The sequence below is a fragment of the Orycteropus afer genome, unplaced genomic scaffold, assembly GCF_000298275.1.
Source record: "Orycteropus afer afer isolate SDZICR_OR568_19922 unplaced genomic scaffold, OryAfe1.0 scaffold00008, whole genome shotgun sequence".
Lineage (NCBI taxonomy): Eukaryota > Metazoa > Chordata > Mammalia > Tubulidentata > Orycteropodidae > Orycteropus > Orycteropus afer.
The window spans coordinates 6,814,077-6,832,805 of NW_006921595.1; the positions used below are offsets into that span (position 1 = coordinate 6,814,077).

Here is an 18,729-nt window from a genome sequence, read left to right on the forward strand (position 1 = left end):
ATATACACACACACACACACACACACACACAAAAGAACAGAATGACAAGATAAACAGAAAATTAGGAACCATACAAAAACAGTACCTAGAAATCCCAAAGATTAATACTAAAATTTCAGAAATGGATAAAAGAGTAGAATTGAATCAATGGAACACAGAATTAACAATATTGAAGACAAATCTCTCAACACCAATCTGTTGCAGGAACAATCAGAAATAAGAATTAAACAAAATGAAGAAAGCTTAAGATCCATTTGGGACACCATTAAGAGGACTGATTTACATGTATTTGGAATTCCAGAACAGGAAGATACACCCCCCCCAAAAAAAAAAAAACAAGAAAATTGTCAACATTTTAAGTTGCAAGAAAACTTCCCTAATACCATAAAGACAAGAATATATGCATTCAAGAAGCTCAGTGAACCACAAATAGGATAGACCACAAAAGAAAATCACCAAGACATATCATAATCAAACTTTCCAAAACCGAAGACAAAGAATCTTGAAAGCAGCTCAGGAAAAACAAAAAGTCCACCTTCAAAGGAGAACCAATAAGACTAAGTTCTGATTTCTTGGCAGAAACCATGTAGGCAAGAAGACAGTGGGATGGCATATATAAAATGCTGAAATAAAAACAATGCCAACAAAGAATTAAATATTCAGCAGAATTGTTTCTCAAATACAATGGTGAAATTAGGACATTCTCAGATAAACAGAAATTAAGAGAATTTACAAAAACCAGACCAGCCCTACAGGGAATGCCAAAGGGAGTCCTCCTGACAGAGAACCACCAACAGCAGATAAAAGCCACAGATTAAGACATATAGCAATATCATCTGAAAATCAACCCAGAGATGCAAGAGCCAATAATGAACCTACAAGACTGAAAATAAGAAACCAGAGATGCCAATTTGTAAAGAAGGGCAACTACAAAGCAAAAAGAGGAAATAAATGATGGAGTTACAGAACTTCCAAATGGAGAAGGAGTCGAGAGATTATCAAGATACAATAATGAACTGCTTTAAACTTGGGAAGATAATAAATTACAGTGTGATATCAAAGAAAATTACCACATTTTCACACCAAAATAAAAAAGAAGAAAATCATATACTCTCAGAAAACATTAAAATAATAGCAATGAAGGAAATGATTAAAAAAATCCATAAACAAAATTAGCACAGAAAAATATATGAACAAAGAAACCATCAATGCCACACAAAATAACACAGCAAAATGGCAGCAGTAAATTCATACCTATTAATAATTATATTGAAGATAAATGGATTCAATGCAGCAGTCAAGAGACAGAGAGTAGCAAAATAGATGCGAAAATATAATCCATCAATGTGCTTTCTATAGGAAACACACCTTAGACACAAAGACGAAACTAAGCTGAAAATTAAAGGATAGAAAAACGTGCATTAAGCAAATGGCAACCTAAAAAGAGCAAGAGTGGCGATACTAATTTCAAATAAAATAGACTTTAACATAAAAAAACAGCAAAAGAGACAAGGAAGGACATTATATAAATAATTAAAAGGTCAATCAAACAAGAGGATCTAACCATAATAAATATCTATGCATCCAGTAAAAGAGCCCCAAAGTACAGAAATCAAACTATAACAGACTTGAAAGAAATACACAACTCCACAATAATAGTAGGAGACTTTAATATACCCCTTTCAATGAAAGAACAGTTAGAAAGAAACTTAATAAAGATACAGAAGATCTAAATAAGACAACCAACTAGACCTCATAGATATAGAATACCCTACTCAACAAAAACATAATATACATTCTTTTCTAGTGCACGTGGAACTTTCTCCAGAATAGACCATACGTTGGGCCACAAAGTAAGCCTCAATAAATGTAAAAGCATCAATGTGCTGCAAAGCATCCTCTCTGATCATAATGCTATAGAATTAGAAATCAACAACAGGAAGATCAAGGGAGAAAAAATCAAAACTGAGTGAGACCTTGCCTCATATGCATGTGAAAGCTGGGCAATGAATAAGGAAGACCAAAGAAGAGTTAATACTTTTGAGTTGTGGTGTTGGAGAAGAATATTGAAAGTACCATGGGCTACCAGAAGAATGAACAAATCTGTCCTGAAAGAAGTGCAGCTGGAATACTCCTTGGACGCAAGAATGGCCAGACTTCGTCTGACCTACTTGGGTCATGCTGTCAGAAGGGACTATTCCCTGGAGAAGGATATCATGCTTGATGAAGTAGAGGGTCAGGGAAAAAGGTGAAGGCCTTCAACAAAATGGATTGATATGCAGTGCCTATAATGATGGGCTCAGGTATAGCAAGGATTGTGAGAAGGGCACAGGACTGGGAGGTATTTAGTTCTGTTGTTCATAGGGTCACTGTGAGTTGCAGCCAACTCGATGGCACCTATCAACAACAATAAAAGAAATAAAAAATGAAATAAAAAATTTTTGAACCAAACAAGAATGAAAACACAACATACCAATATCTTTGCGATGCAGTAAAAGTAGTGCTCAGAGGACATTTATAGCAATAGGTGAACACATCAAAAAAGAAGAAAGAATCGAAGTCAACACCTTAATCTAGCATCTACAGATAAGAGAAAAAGAATGGCAAAAGAAAAAAAAAAAAAAAAAAAGCCTTCTTCACCAGAAGGCTTCTTCACCAGAAGAAAGGAAATAACAAAGATTTGAGCAGAAATAAATGAAACAGAAAAAACAATAGAAAGCATCAACAAGACCAAAAGTTGGTTCTTTCAAAGGATTAATAAAATTGACAAACCACTGGCAAGTTCAACAAAGGAAAAGAAGAAGAAGCAAATAATACAAACAAGAAAGGAAATATGTGATATCACAACAGAACCTACTGAAAAAAGGATAAGAGAATATAATGAAGAACTATACCCCATAAATTTGAAAACCTAGAAGAATTGGACAAACTTCTAGAAACACACTACCTACCCAAATTAACACAATCTGAGGTAGAGAATTTGACCAGACCCATCACAAAAGAAGAAATTGAACAAATCATTTAAAAAAAAAAAAAAAAAAAAAAAACTGCTTACAAGACTTCTGGTAAGATGGCAGAATAGGCAGACAAGCTACACAGATCCTCTTCAACAAAGAAAAGAGAAACCAATTGACACAGATACAGAAGATAATCCTGGAGCCCTGAGCTTTGAAAGGAAGGATACAGAAGTGGATTAAACAGCAACTAGTAGAAGAATCTGAATGAAAACAGTGAGTAAAGAGACAAACAGAGCTGCGGACTGTCAGCTATCCTGACATGGATGGTCTGAATATTTCCAAATCATGTTAGGACCTGAGAATTAACCTAAAAATCAGCCTTACTCTCCAAGGACTGCATGGATAACTGCACTGGTGGATGATGACTAAAAAGGAAGACAACAAAGAAGGAGACAAACTGAGCTCTGAACTTGCAGCTGTTTGGAGGGTGCAGCCATTTTGAATGTTTACAAGCAGTGACCATTTTGGATATTTAAAGTGACAGCACTCTCATTCAGATTCCAGGGACCTAAGCATAGGCTTCTCTTGCCAAGGACAGCAGGGACATATGTGAGTCTGACAACTGGAAAGGAGACAGGTGGTGAGTGGTAAATACTGCCAACTAGCGAATATAGGAGCACAATACCCTGCTTACTTATATAGCATCCACAGAAAACAAAAATCTTGGGTGAATCACTCCAACGTACAATTACCAATTGAATATAAACACAAAAACATCACAGTGTCTCAGAGACAACAGATCATCACAGTCCACACAAAGAAGCAAAACAAAGCAGTAGAAACAATGGATCAGGATACAGACCCAGAACACATCCCTGAGGAAGAACCAGAATTGGATTCCCTGATAAGGAATTCATTCCCTGATAAGGAATTCAAAAGAATTGCATTTAGGTACCTTCAACGGATTGAGAGACAGATCAAGGAAAAAACACTGACAAAATTGAGAAAAACACAGAAAACCCTAGAACAATTTCAGAATACAATACAAGAACAAAATGACAAAATAAGTGAAAAATTAGAAATGATAAAAATTCTACAGATAGAAATCCAGAAGATCAATACTAACTTTTCAGAAATAGATACTCACTGAACGGGCAAAAGAGTAGAATTGAATCACTGGAAGACTGAATTAAAGAGATTGAAGACAAATACCTCAATACATTTTTGGAAAGGGATCAATCAGAAAAAAGATCAAAACAAAATGAAGAAAGCCTGAGGTTCATGTGATATGCCATCAAAAGGAATAACCTACGTGTAATAAGAATTCCAGAACAGGAAGAGACAAATAAAACCACAGAGAAAATTGTCGAAGATTTGTTGGAAGAGAATTTCCCTGATGTGATGAAGAGGAGACTATATCCATTCAAGAACTCCCAAACAGGATAGAACACAAAAGAAAATCACCAAGACATACATCATCAAATTCACCAAAACCAAAGACAAAGAAAGAATCCTGAAAGCAGCATGGGAATAAATGAAAAGTTACCTATGAAGGGCAATTAACAAGGCTAAGCTTTGATTTCTCAGCAGAAATCATGCAGGTGAGAAGGAAACGGAATGGTATATATAAAACCCTGAAAGAAAAAAAATTCCAACCAAGAATTAGATACCTGCAAAATTTTCCATCAAATATAATGGTGAAATTATGACATTTCCAGATAAGCTGTAATTAAGGGAATTTGTTAAAACCAGACCAATGTATAAGAGATGCTAAAGGGAGTCCTTTGGACAGAGAGCCAACAATAGCAAACAACAACCGACCATTAATACATATGATGACGTAACCCAGAAACCAATCTAGGTTTGGAAGTATCCAAAGTAAATAAGCCTACAAGATTGTAAACAGGGAAGCAGAGACATCAACTGGCAAATGAGGATGATGACAAACCAAAAAGGGGAAAAACAGTGTAGTTACAGAACTTCTAAATGGTGAGGAAGTCAAGACTACTGCAAGATAGAGTGGACTGTTCTAAACTTGGGAAGAAAATTACAAATCACAGGTAACCTCAAAGAAAAATGGTAAACCTTCTCATCAAAATAAAAAAGAAGACAAGCACAAATATTTAGCAAATACTAAAATAATAGCAGGGAGCTCTGGTACCATAGTGCTTAAGGCATTTGACTGCTAACCAGAAGGCTAGCAGTTCAAACCCACCAGCCACTCCTTAGAAGGAAGGTTGCGCAATCTACTTCTATAGAGATATCATGTCGGAAACCTAAGGATGGGTTGCTATGAGTCAGATCCGACTCAATGGCAGTGAGTTGAGTTTTTTTAAAACCATAGCAACAAAGGAAGTGATAACACAATTCATAAACAAAACAAGCTCACCACAGAAAATTATATGGAACAAAAAAATCAGCAACACCACGAAAAAGCACATAACAAAATGACACCAACAAATTCATACTTGTTGATAATTACGTTGAATGTCAATGAATTAAATGTACCACTCAAGAGATGGAATTGCAGTCTGGATAAGAAAACATAGCCCATCAATATGCTGTCTACAAGAAACACACTTCAGAGACAAAGACAAAAATCAAGGATTGGAAAAAGACATATCAAGCAAATGGCAACCATAAAAGAGCAGGAGTGGCAATATTAATATCTGATAAAATTGACTTTTAGATAAAAACCACCATAAGAGACAAGGAAGGAATTTATATAATGATTGAAGGATTGATTGAACAAGAGAGCATAACACAAATAAATACCTGTGCACCCAGTGGAGAGCTCTGGTAGCATAGTGCTAAGGCACTGACTGCTAGCCAGAAAGCTAATGGTTCAAGCCCACCAGCCACTCCTCGGAAGAAAGATGGGGCAATCTACTTCCGTAGTGATACTGCCTCAGAAACCCAAGGAGAGGTCTCTATGAGTTGGGTGTGACTCGACGGCACATAACAACAACATGCACCCAATGAAAGAACCCCAAAATACATAAATCAGACTTTAACAGAATTGAAAAGACAAATAGATAACTCCACAGTCATAGCAGGAGACCTTAATGTACCACTTTCAATCAAAGATAGAGCAACTCGAAAGAAACTCAACAAAGACACAGAACTAAACAAGACAATCCACCAGCTTTACCTTATAGACATCTACAGAGCACTTCACCCAACAGCAACACAATGCACATCCTTTTCCAGTGCACATGGAACGTTCTCCAGGATAGACCATATGTTAGGCCACAAAACAATGCTTAATAAATTTTAAAACATTGAAATACTACAAAACATTTTCTCAGATCACAGTGCTATAAAATTAGAAATAAACAACAGGAAGATCAAAGGAAAAAGAGCAAACACGGTAACTGAATAACACCCTCTTTGAAAATGACTGGGTAATAGAAGAAATAAAAAACGAAATTAAAAAATTACTTGAATGAACACACAAAGTACCAAAATCTTTGAGACACAGCAAAAGCAGTGATCAGAGTTTATAGCAATAAATGCACACATCGAAAAATAAGAGTCAAAACCAATACCTTAACCCAACATCTCCAGAAATTAGAAAAAGAGCAGGACAAAAAGCCTACAGTCACCAGAAGAAAAGAAACAATAAAGATGCAAGCAAAAATAAATGAAACATAAATAGAGAGACAATAGAAAAGAATCATCAAGACTAGAAGTTGTCTTTTTGAAAAGATTAATAAAATTGACAAAGCATTGGCAAATTTAACTGAAGAAAAGAGGGAGAGAATACAAAAACATGAATAACAAATGAATTGGGCAATATTACAACAGGACCAACAGAAATTGAAAGGGTAATATCAGGATACTACAAAGAACTAACAAATTTGAAAATCCAGAAGAAATGGATTTCTGGAAACATGCTACATACCTAAACTAACACAGACTGAAGTGGAAAAGTTCAACAGATCCATAAAGAAAGAAGAAATTGACCAGGTCATAAAAAAATTATCAAAAAAGAAAATCCCTGGCCCATATAGTTTCACTGGAGAATTCTACCAAACATTCAGAAAAGAACTGACATCAATCCTATTCAAACTCTTGCAGAGCATAGAAAAGGATGGAATCCTCCCAAATTCATTTTATGAAGCAAACATAACCTCGATACCGAAACCATCACTAAAAAGGAAAACTACAGACTAGTATCCTTTATGAATATAGATATAAAAATCTTCAACAAAATCCTAGCCAATAGAGTCCAACAACATATCAAAAAATTAATAAATCATGATCAAGTGGAGTTCATACCAGGTATGGACAGATGGTTCAGCATTAGAAAAACAAGCAACATCATCCATCCCATAAATAAAACCAAGGAAAAGAACCACATGATAATATCAATTGATACAGAAGAGGCATTTGATAAAAATCCAACACCCATTCCTGATAAAAAGTCTGAGCAAAATAGGAGTAGAAGGGATATTCCTCAACATAATAAAGGGCATATATGCAAAACCAACAGCTAACATTATTCTCAATGGAGAGAGACTGAAAACATCCCCCTTGTGAACAGGAACCAGACAAGGATGCCATCTATCATCACTTGTATTCAACATTGTATTGGAAGTCTTAGCCAGGGAAATAAGGCAAAAAAAAAAAAAAAGGGAAATCAAAGGCATCCAAATTGGTAAGGAAGAAGTATAACTATACCTATTTGCTGGTTTTTGTGTGCTTCAAAAGATTTCTCCAAAAGAGTCAAAAGAGAACCTACAGATTGGGAAAAAAAGATTTGGCAATGACAAATCTGACAAGAGACTTATCTCTCAAATTTATAGAAAACTCCAAACACCTCAACAACAAAAGGACAAACAATCCAATTGAAAAATGGGCAGAAGACATGAAAAGACACTTCACCAGAGAGGATATTCAGGTGCCCAACAAACACATAAGGAAATGTTCATGGTTATTAGCCATCGGAGAGATGCAAATGAAAACAACAGTGAGATACCATCTTGCCCTAGCACTAATAGCAAAGTTCAACAAGATAGAAAATAACAAGTGCTGGCAAGAATGTGCAGAGATTGGGACTCTCATACACTGCTGGTGGGACTGTCAAATGATACAAGCACTGTGGAAAAGAGTATGGCGATTCCTTAAAAAGTTGGAGTTAGATAAACCATTTGACCCAGCAATCCCATTACTGGGTATATATCCTGAAGAAGTGAGAGCCAGGACAAGAACAGATATATGCACACCCATGTTCATCGCAGCATGATTTACAAGAGCAAAAAGGTGGAATCAACCTAGATGCCCATCAACAGAAGAATAGAAGCAAACTATGGTACATACACACAGTGGAATACTATGCAATACTGAAGAATAATATCTGCAAAACACCACAGAACATGAATGAACTTGGAGGACATTATGCTGAGTAAAATAAGTCAATCACAGAAGGACAAATACTGTATTAGTTCATTATTATAAAAAAGTCAAGGAAAGGTTTATGTATGGAAGGAAACTGTCTTTGTTCATTACCAGGGGTGGAAAAGGAGGGGAGGGAACACTGCAAAAAAATTTTTAAGTAATAATTAGGGAAAGAAAACCTACCAAAAAAAGAGTCCTGTCCTAGACAGCTTTACTGGCAAGTTCATTCAAAGAACAGTTTATACCAGTTCTACTCAGAGTTTTCCCAACATAGAAAAGGATGGAACATTACTGAACTCATTTTATGAAGCAGCCGTAAGCAGGCATAAGCAGGCAAAGACATACTGAAAAGGAAAATTACAGACCAAATCACTCATGAGCATCAAAGCAAAATTCTTAACAAAATTCTAGCCAATAGATTCTAACAACATATCAAAAAACTAATACATCATGATTCGTATCATATCAGGTATGCAAGGGTGGTTCAATATTATAAAAATAATCAACATAATCCACCACCTAAATAAAGAAAAAGAAACATATGATCATATCAATCGATGCAGAAAAGGCATTTGACAAAATGTAACACCCATTCTTGATTTTTTAAAAAAAAGTGGAAATATAATCATGAGCATACACAAAGCCAATGGCCAGAATTATTCGCAACTGAGAGAGACTGAAAACATTCTCACTGTGAACAGAACCAAATAAAAATGCTCTTTTCACCACTCCTGTTCAGTAGTGCATTGGAAGTCCTAACCAGAGCAATAAGGTAAGAAAGGGAAATAAAAGGCATCCAGATTGGCAAAGAAAAAGTAAAACTATCTCTATTTGCAGATTACATGATCCTATACATAGAAAAATCCTATAGGCTCAATAAGAAAACCGCTGGAACTAATAGAAGGTTCAACACAATGGCAGAGGACAAGATGAAATGTAAAAATCAGTAGGAGTCCTCCACACTAACAAAGAGAACTCTGAAAAGGAAAAAAGTAAAATAATACCATTTTTAATAGCTATCCAAAAGATGATGTACTTAGTATAAATCTAACCAGAGACACAAAAGACCTAGACAAAGAATACTACAAAACACTACTACAAGAAACCGAAAGAGAGCTACATAAATGGAAGAATATACCATGCTGATGGGTAGGTAAACTTAACTTTATAAAAATGACAGTACTACCCAAAGTAATCTATAGATATAATGTAATCCTGATCCAGATTCCATCATCATTTTTTAAAGAGATGGAAAAGCTAATGATGAACTTCATATAGAAAGAACAGAAACCCCAGATAAGCAAAACACTACTGAAGAAGAACAAAGCATATAAATTGACACTCCATGTTCTCAAAACCTACTATACAGATGTAGTAATGAAAACTGGTATTGGTACAGTTACAGGTGCAAAACCAGTGGAGCAGAATTGAGAATCTAGAAGTAAATCTGTCCACCTATGGCCAGCTGATCTACTCTCTTTAACAAATGGCACTGGCAAAACTGGACATCCATTTGCAGAAAAATGAAAATGATCCATATATTACACTGCCAAAGAGGCAAGGAGGCCGCATCTTCTGACCTCCTTTAACCCCACAAGAGGAAGACAGAATCACCATCAGTAGCTCAAGGCCTATTCCTGTGAGGCCAGACATGCTGCCTCCGTCCAGCCCTTTCACCAATCATTCCTCCTGCAGCACCCACCACCTCTCTGCTGGGTTTAATAATTCTGCAGTGGCCACCCAGCACTCACAGATTATGGGGTTTATTAGGGAAGCAACAGACTACAGTTCAAGTTCAGAAATGCACTCAGTCTCTCACAGCCACCTGTCTCACTTAGCAGCCAGCACTCTCTCTCTCAGCAGCACATGTCTCTCACGTCCCTCTAAGCAAGTGTGTGTCTCTCAGGAGCATGTTTCTCTCAGCAGCATGTCTTTCTCAGCCAGCAGTCAGAGAGACAGACCCCTTCTGCCTCTAAGAGGGCTCTTTTTGAGCCTGGCAGAATGGCCAAACTAACCAATCCCAACATCAGAATTCTATATACCTGAGAGACAGAACTTCCCAGAAGACTGCTTCATGCCACTCTCAATGGAAATACTCCAGGTGGATAACTTGAACAATCAGGAGCTACTCAGTTGCTCATGGCAAATTCCATCACAGAGTTTACAAAGACTTATGACTAGAAAAGTCATACCAGGTAATTTACTACACCACACACACCATATACAAAAAGTAACTTAAAATGGATCAAAGACCTAAATGTAAAACCCCAAACCATAAAGATCATCAAAGAGAAAATAGGGGCAAACTTCAGAGCCCTAACATGTGGCCTAGATGTACTATCAGAGCTAAAAATGTACAAACAGCAGAAGACAAGCTAGATGACTGAGACCTTCTAAACATTAAACATTTATGTGCATTGAAAGACTTTGTCCAAAGAGTGAAAAGAGAACCTACAGACTGGGGAAAAATTTTGGCAATGATACTTTAGACAAGGAACTAATCTCCCAAATGTATAGAAAACTTGAACACCTCAACAAAAAGAAGACAAGCAGTCCAATTTAAAAATAGGCAGAGGACATGAATAGACACTTCACCAAAGACAACATTCAAGTGAGATGCTCACTATCATTATCCCTTAGAAAGATGCAAATCAAAGCAATGAGATATCATCTCACCCCAGCATTAATTGCAAATTTCAAGAAAACAGAAAACAAATGCTAGCAAGGGTGTGAAGAACAACACTGCTGATGGGATTGTAAAATAGTGCAGCTACTATGGAAAGCAGTATGGCGCTTCCTTAAGAAGATGGAAATAGAAATACCATATAATCCAGCAATCTCATTACTAGGTATATATCCTAGCAAAATAAGAGCCATGACATGAACAGGTATATGCACACCCATGTTCATCACAGCATTATTCACAATAGCGAAAAAATGGAAACAACGTAAGTGTCCATCAGTGGATGAATTATTAAACTATGGTATGTACACACAATTAAATACTATGCAATGTTCAAGAACAATGATGAATCTGCAAAACACCTTGAAACATGGATGAACCTAGAGGATATTGTGTTGAGTGAAATTAGTTATTCACAAAAGAACAATTATTGTATGAGGCCACTACTATAAAAAGTTAAGAAAAGATTTACACACAGAAAGAACTTTTTTTTGAAGGTTACCAGGAGTGTGAGGGGAAGGGAAAGAAAATCACCAACTAGAGGGCAGACTCGTATTAACTTGGGTGAAGGGAAAGGCAATATATCTTAACAGGGAGATCAGCACAAAATGATCAAGGTAGTGGAAGACATAAAGAGGAGCACAAGAATTAAAGGTAACAAAGGTGAATATTATTATATGCACAATCCTTCCATAATAGTAGTAATAATTTACAAGTGGCTACATAGACACTCAATCTGAACAGGGGTGGAAAGTTGAATATAATATATTCACCCATTACTATATATATAGGTTCGACCAAGGCTATCTCTACCTATGTATTTATATGTGTTGCAGATATGCCCATGAATGTAATAGAGTATACAGGGGACAAAGTTGTGAAAACATCTTAGTCATAACCAAACTCCTGGAGGGAAAAAGTCACTGGTTATGGAAGCTCAGGACCATAGTCTCAGGGGACACTAAGGTCAATTGGCATAACATAGTCCACAAAGACAGTGTTCTACATCCTACTTTAAAGAGCAATCACTGGGGTCTTAAAAGCTAGTGAGTGGTCATCTAAGGTGCAACTATTGGGCTCTCCCTATCTGGAGCAAAGAAGAGCGACAAAAATGAAAGATGCAGGAAATAGCCCATAGGATTAATGGAACACCTGAACCCCATCTTTCCTGTCCCTGAGACCAGAACTAGATGGTACCTGGCTACCACTTCTGACTGCTGTGAAGGGGTCACAATAAGAGATCTGAGATAGAGTGGGGGGAAATGTGGAACAAAATCAAAATCATAAAAAAGGGACTAGGCTTACTGGTCTGATGAAGATTGGTAGAACCCCCAAATCTATGGCCCATAGACACCCGTCAAGCTAGGAACTAAACTTACGCCCCATGACTCATCTGCCAGCCAATGTTAGATAGGCCTATAAGGTAAACAGTAACAATGGGAGGGTATGCCCTCTTTAGAACAATCAAGCATATGAGATCAAGAGGACAGCATTTGCCCAGGAATAGAGCTAGGAGTAGAGCTAGGAAGAACGAAGGGAAGGGGTGGGCATGGGAAGGCAGTGGGAAGAATGCTGTTACAGTGTGGGGATTGCGGTAAATGTCACAAAACAGAATGTATATGGATTGTTGAATGGAAAACTTTCACCCAAGTCACAATTAAAAAAAAAAAAAATGTTTTCAGGAAGCTAGTAGTATGAACAATAAATACTATCAACCTAGAGAGAAACAACCTTAGACATGTTGGAGGACTTTGAGGTTGGACGGGCTTCCTATGTGTTGAAAGAAAGAGAAAGGACCTTCTAAGAGAGGAAATCTTGTAATTTAAGGCATTGATGTGGGTAGAGGTATATTCTGTGGAAGTTTTCCAGTGAGGAAAATGTACAGAAAAGAAATAGACCTGACTTTGAGGAGCATCAAAACAATAAGCTAGAAGATAATCTCATTTTATAAGAAAAGGGAAGTAGTTGTCATTTTTTCAGATTGGGACTGAAAAGGTCTAACATCTGTCAAACTCAAGTTCACTGGTCCTAGTCCTTGTGGTCTGTAAACAACCCAAGTTACTTACTGACCTTCCATTATTGTTCTAGATTTATGACAGATGCTGCCCGCCGAGAGCAGGAGTCCCTGAAAAAGAAGGTTCAGCCGAAGCTCTCACTGACACTGTCCAGCTCAGTGTCTCGAGGGAATGTGTCCACTCCACCACGCCACAGCAGCGGAAGCCTTACTCCCCCCGTGACCCCGCCCATCACCCCTTCCTCTTCATTCCGAAGCAGCACTCCAACAGGTGAGTGGTTTGGCCCCCACAATGAGAAACGAGAGAGAGAGAGAGAGAGAGAGAGAGAGTGTGTGTGTGTGTGTGTGCGCTCACACACACACATACATGTGCACATGTGTACCCATATGCTTGTGTGTACCTGTGTCAGGGGCAGAAGGAGCAGAGACAGATGACAGACCCACCACTTCTTTGACCCTTTACTGGTCTCTGTAGAGTATGTTGACTCATTCACCTATTAATACAGGAAAGAATTACAGATTATTGTTAACATGTATTTGATAATGACTGTATATAGATAGTTTTTAAAGCCCTTACCGTTTGTTATGTATGGATGAAGTGACCCAGTATCTTCAGTCAGGCATGCATGGATCAGTGCCAGTAAAAGTACTACGTAGGACAAGAAATATCCAGAGGGGTTTGGCCCAGTCAGAAAGGATTCCCCTGAAGAATAAATAAGAGCCAGATAGGTAAAAACGGCAGGAAAAAGCCTTTCCAACGGGGAACAGAATTTGCAAAGGCCAGGTGGCCAGAGTGAGAGGGTGATCAGCGTGTAAGATGAAGCTAAGGAGATAGGCACGAGTTAGGCTGAGCAGGGCCTCGTGGGTCATATTAAGGATTTTAGTCCATCCTGTCAGCAAAGAGAAACTACAACTAATCACACCAGCATCTTCTTAAATGTCACCCTTGACTGTGAGTTAAAAAGTTTATTTTCTCTCTCTTTCATCCATAACCCATCAAGGGAGGTGACTGTTGTAGTATTTCTCAAAATGTGTTTTCAAAACATTAATTTCATAAAATAGGAGTTGACGTTAAGGAGAAAATAAACAAACAAACTCACTGCCATCGAGTTGGATCTGACTCATAGCGACCTCTCCTTGGGTTTCTGAGGTTTTCTCTTTCTTGGGTTTCATCTGCTCTATGGAAGTAGATTGCCCAATCTTCCTTCCGAGTTTAGGAGAAAAGGAATTCCCAAATAAATTTGGGGAAATTATGAGTTAAAGAAAGTTAAACTCGTTTCTTTAACACAGGGCTTCTCCAAGCCCTTACTTTGACAATATAAGTTGTTATTCTTCGAGGGGAGGAATTATTGTTTTCTAAACTTAGTTTCTCTGATTGTTGTTGCTGTTGGTAGGTGTGGTTGAGTCAGTGTTGACTCACAGTGACCCTGTGTCCAATAGAACGAAACACTGCCCAGTCCTGTGCCATCCTCACGATCCCTGCTATACTTGAGCCCATTGTCGCAGCCACTGTGTCAGTCCATCTCATTGAGCCTCTTCTTCTTTTTCACTGACCCTCTGCTTTACCAAGCATGATGTCTTCTTCAGGGACTGGCCTTCCTGATAACATGTCCAAAGTACATGAGATGAAGTCTTGCCATCCTCACTTCTAATGAGCATTCTGGCTGTACTTCTTCCAAGACAGGTTGGTTTGTTCTTCAGGCAGCCCATGGTGTATATTCAGCGTTCATCACAGCACCATAATTCAAAGGCCTCAATTCTTTCAGTCTTCCTTATTCGTTGTCCCACTTTTGCATGCATATGAGTGATTGAAAATACCGTGGGTTGGCTTAGGTGCACCTTAGTCCTCAAAGTGACAGCTTGGCTTTTTTAACACTTTAAACAAGTGTTTAAATGCAGCATATTTGCCAAATGCAATACATAGTTTGATTTCCTGACTGCTTCTTGCATGGGTGATGATTCTGGATCCAGGTGAAATGAAATCCTTGACAGCTTCAATCTTTATTCCATTTGTCATGTTAACTGCTTATTAGTCCAATTGTGAGGATTTTTGTTCTCTTTATGTTGAAATGGAAATCATACTGTGGGCTGTAGTCTTTGATCTTCATCAGTAAGGGCTTCAAATCCTCTTCACCCTCATTAAGCAAGGTTGTATCATCTGTATATTACAGGTTATTAATAAATCATCCTCTAGTCCTTATGCCACATTCTTCTTCATATAGTTCAGCTTCTCAGATCATTTGCTCAGCATAGAGGTTGAATAAGTAAGGTGAAAGGATGCAACCCCAATGCACACACACCTTTCCTGTTTTAAAACCACACAGGGGATACCTTTTTCTCAGATACCCTGTGTTGAGTTCAGACCTGTGCATTTTGAAGATAGGATCGGATTGGCAAAGGGCAGAGAGTGGTCACACAGACCAGAGTTCATGCTGAACTTTGATCTTTATAAATAGTTTTACCTTGGACAAGTCATTAATCCCACAATACAGGATTTTGTCTGAGAGTTAAATGTGTAAGCATAAATACTCACCCAGTATTCAGTAAATACTCAGCACTAATGGTTAGAGATTTTCAACTAGGAACTTCAGCACAGAATCTAGGGTCATTCTTCCATAGAGGATGAATTGGTTTGTGTGTGTTTGACATTCATCCATTTCCTTAGATGGACCACCATGGTTCCCTTATGTTTTATTCTGTGAAGATCTTTGTATAACATTTATGGTATAAATCTAAGGAATGAAAGAGGATTCTGTAGTGTAACTTTGCATTCTTCTTTTCTGGGCATTTCTGTTGATAAAGGTCATTAATTATGGGGGCAATGTCTACCTAGGTGAGTTTTATACCTGAAGTTATATAGACTGACTCATGTCCAATACTAGATAACCTGACTGTCCCAATTAGCGATGGGTACCTTAGAACCCCAGTAAAATAGAGACATTTTAAAAGTGAGAGTTTATTAATTTTCATGTAAGAATGTTTGGAAGAAATGGAATCATTTCCTTTCCTTCAGACGTAAAGAAATCTTTCTGACACCTAGACTATTTTAGCAATTTCCCACTGAGAGAATTAATTTATGTTGTGGGAAAGATGTATCATTTTCAGTCTGTCAAGATCATTGCTAAGTTATTTGCTGCTTGAAGAACATTCCATATAAATATCCGAAATTAGCAGGAGAAATGGTTTCTTAACCCCCTTACCCTGTACAATTTTGATTGTATACATTTTTCAATATTTGGAATGTTATTTTACCTGTAGTTAGAAAGCTCAGTTTCTCTTGCCTGACTAATGTGGTTTCAGTCACTTTCATTGCCAGGTTATAAATAATGTTCCATGTTTCTGCCTCTTAAAATCACTCTTCCAAGCTCCATATTCAAGCTGTGTTCCTGGTTCAGGGGAGTTATATAGTAGCAAAACTCATTTATAAAATAGTCTTCAAAATAGACTGTCTTGACTAAACTGAATTAGAGGTCAGTTTTATTTTAGAGTTTGAAGTATTTGTGAACTACAGGTATGTGTCACTTAACGTCCATTTGGGGCAGCCTCCAACCACATATATGTCTATGGTTCCATAAGTTGTTTGTTTTGTTTTTAAGGGAAAGTGCTCTCCTTTATTATTATTTCTCCCTAATGATTTTAAAGACCTCAACCCCAGACTCTTTTTTATTATGATTTGGGTGAAAGTCTACAGAGCAAATTCACTTTCCATACAGCAATTCACATATACTTTGTCTCATGACATTGACTACAATTTACCACAATGTGACAGCTCCCCTCCCACTTCCTCCCCATAGTTACCTCTTCCCTGTGTCCTTCCCTCCATGCACTCCTGTCCCCTGAGCTGTCTCCATATGCATACACAGCCCTTCTATTCTCCCATGATTGTTCTCTCCAAGGAGTATATCTACCTAATGTAAATGTTCAGCTCATATGCCTATCTTTTGTTTGGCTGGAAGCCACAGGAGTAGGTTCGGTTCCAGACCTAAAGGGCAGCTGGGAGCCATAGTCTCAGTGATTCCACCAGGCTCTATCAGACCAACTAACCTGATCCCTTTTTTTTTTTTCCCAAGTGATTTTGAGTTTTGTTCCACATTGTTTTCCCACTCTATCCAGCATCTCTTACATAGATTCCCCTCCTGTGGTTGACAGTGGTAGCCAGGCACCATCTAGTTCTTCTGGTCTCATAGTCATATAGGCTGAGGATGGCATATTGTACCAGTTGCTTGGACTAATTGTTTCCATGAATCTTTGTTTTCTTCATTCTTCTTTGCTCTGGATGAGGAGAGACCCATTGTTGCATCTAGATGGCTGCTTGCAAGCTTTTAAGATCCCAGTTGCTACTTGCCAAAGTAGGATGTGGAACAGTGTTTTATGTAGTGTCTTATGCCAATTGAGCTTGATGTCCCCTGTGACTATAGTACCAAGCCCACAGGTCCAACTACTCACTCCCTCTGGGTCGCTAGCTGTGACCAAGAAGTGAATACAGCCTTGTCCCTTGTCAGCTCTACTGTATACCTGGGAATTCTTACAGAACATACCAATACCTTGTAGAAACATTGTCTGCCAACCCTATACATGGTCGTCAGCACACTCCCCCCACATAGACATACCTCATAGTTCAGCCTGCCCACCCATCTATTCACCTATATATCCATGTTTGCCTTCACTGACAACACAGTACTGATGTACAGAAGGGTTCATCTTTGCTGTCAGTACCTCCCATGTACCTCTCTATGTCTTCCTTTTCTTCAGTGCCACCGTGGCCAAGCCCAGACTCTTGCAGCACAGGTGAGATACAGGCAGAAGAAGCAGAGGACGTGACTTGGTATGGGCTCTTGGGCTTTGTTCAGCAAGCAGATGGGCACAACAGCCGGTAGAGCTGGGCCCACCCTGCTCCCCTCCCACTCACTTCTTGCTCTGCTCTGGCAGCAGCCCTCTTAGCCACCACCTCGGCCACTTCCTGTTCTTCTTGCTTCTCCCAGCAGCTCTGGCAGCAGCAGTTGCAGCAGCAGCAATGAGGACTACCAGAAGTCGGTTCCCATAAGGTCTTAATAATAGTGTTCACACAACATCCAAATCACATAATGTCCCATTTCACAGAAGATACTGTGACTGTTAAGCTGTGCATACCTGTGTTCTTGGAATCAAGATTTGTTTTGCAATTTCTAAATCCTAGGAGAATCTCCTTGTCTTTTTCATTTTGTGTTCTTGTTTTCTTTTAGTATATAAAAACGAAAGCATTCACTTAAGGAGCATTTAGAATGATGTAAATCATAGATTGGCAAACTTTTTTTTTTCTATAAGGGACCTGATAGTAAATATTTTAGGCTTTGTAGGCCGTGAGATCTCTGTTTCAGACCTGTTTAACACTGCTACTGTGGTATAAAAGCAGCTATAGAAATACATAAAGGAATGGACATGATGTATTCCATTAAAACTACAGATGGCAGGCTGCTGGAGCATTATGCTCTTTTAGGAAAGTATTTACACGGGATCAGACTGACAAAAGTAACTCAAAAGCTCAGACAGGAACCTTAGGGGGAAGTGAGTTTATGTTAATGGGGGAGGAACAACTCAGAACAGGAGGGTGAATGTGGTTGCCCAACTCAAAGAATGCAATCAGTGTCACCGAATTGTATATGTAGAAACTGTGGAATTGGTACATGTCTTATTGT

At 38.2% G+C, this 18,729-nt stretch overlaps 1 protein-coding gene across 1 annotated transcript in view; it reads left to right on the top strand.

The window, feature by feature from the left end:
- The window catches only part of JAZF1 (JAZF zinc finger 1), a 461,024-nt gene that overhangs the window by 378,953 nt on the left and 63,342 nt on the right, over positions 1–18,729 (top strand). The window contains exon 3 of the mRNA XM_007945577.1: positions 13,129–13,325. Within this exon, the coding sequence (XP_007943768.1) occupies positions 13,129–13,325 (197 nt within the window). The remainder of the gene's footprint in view (positions 1–13,128; positions 13,326–18,729) is intronic.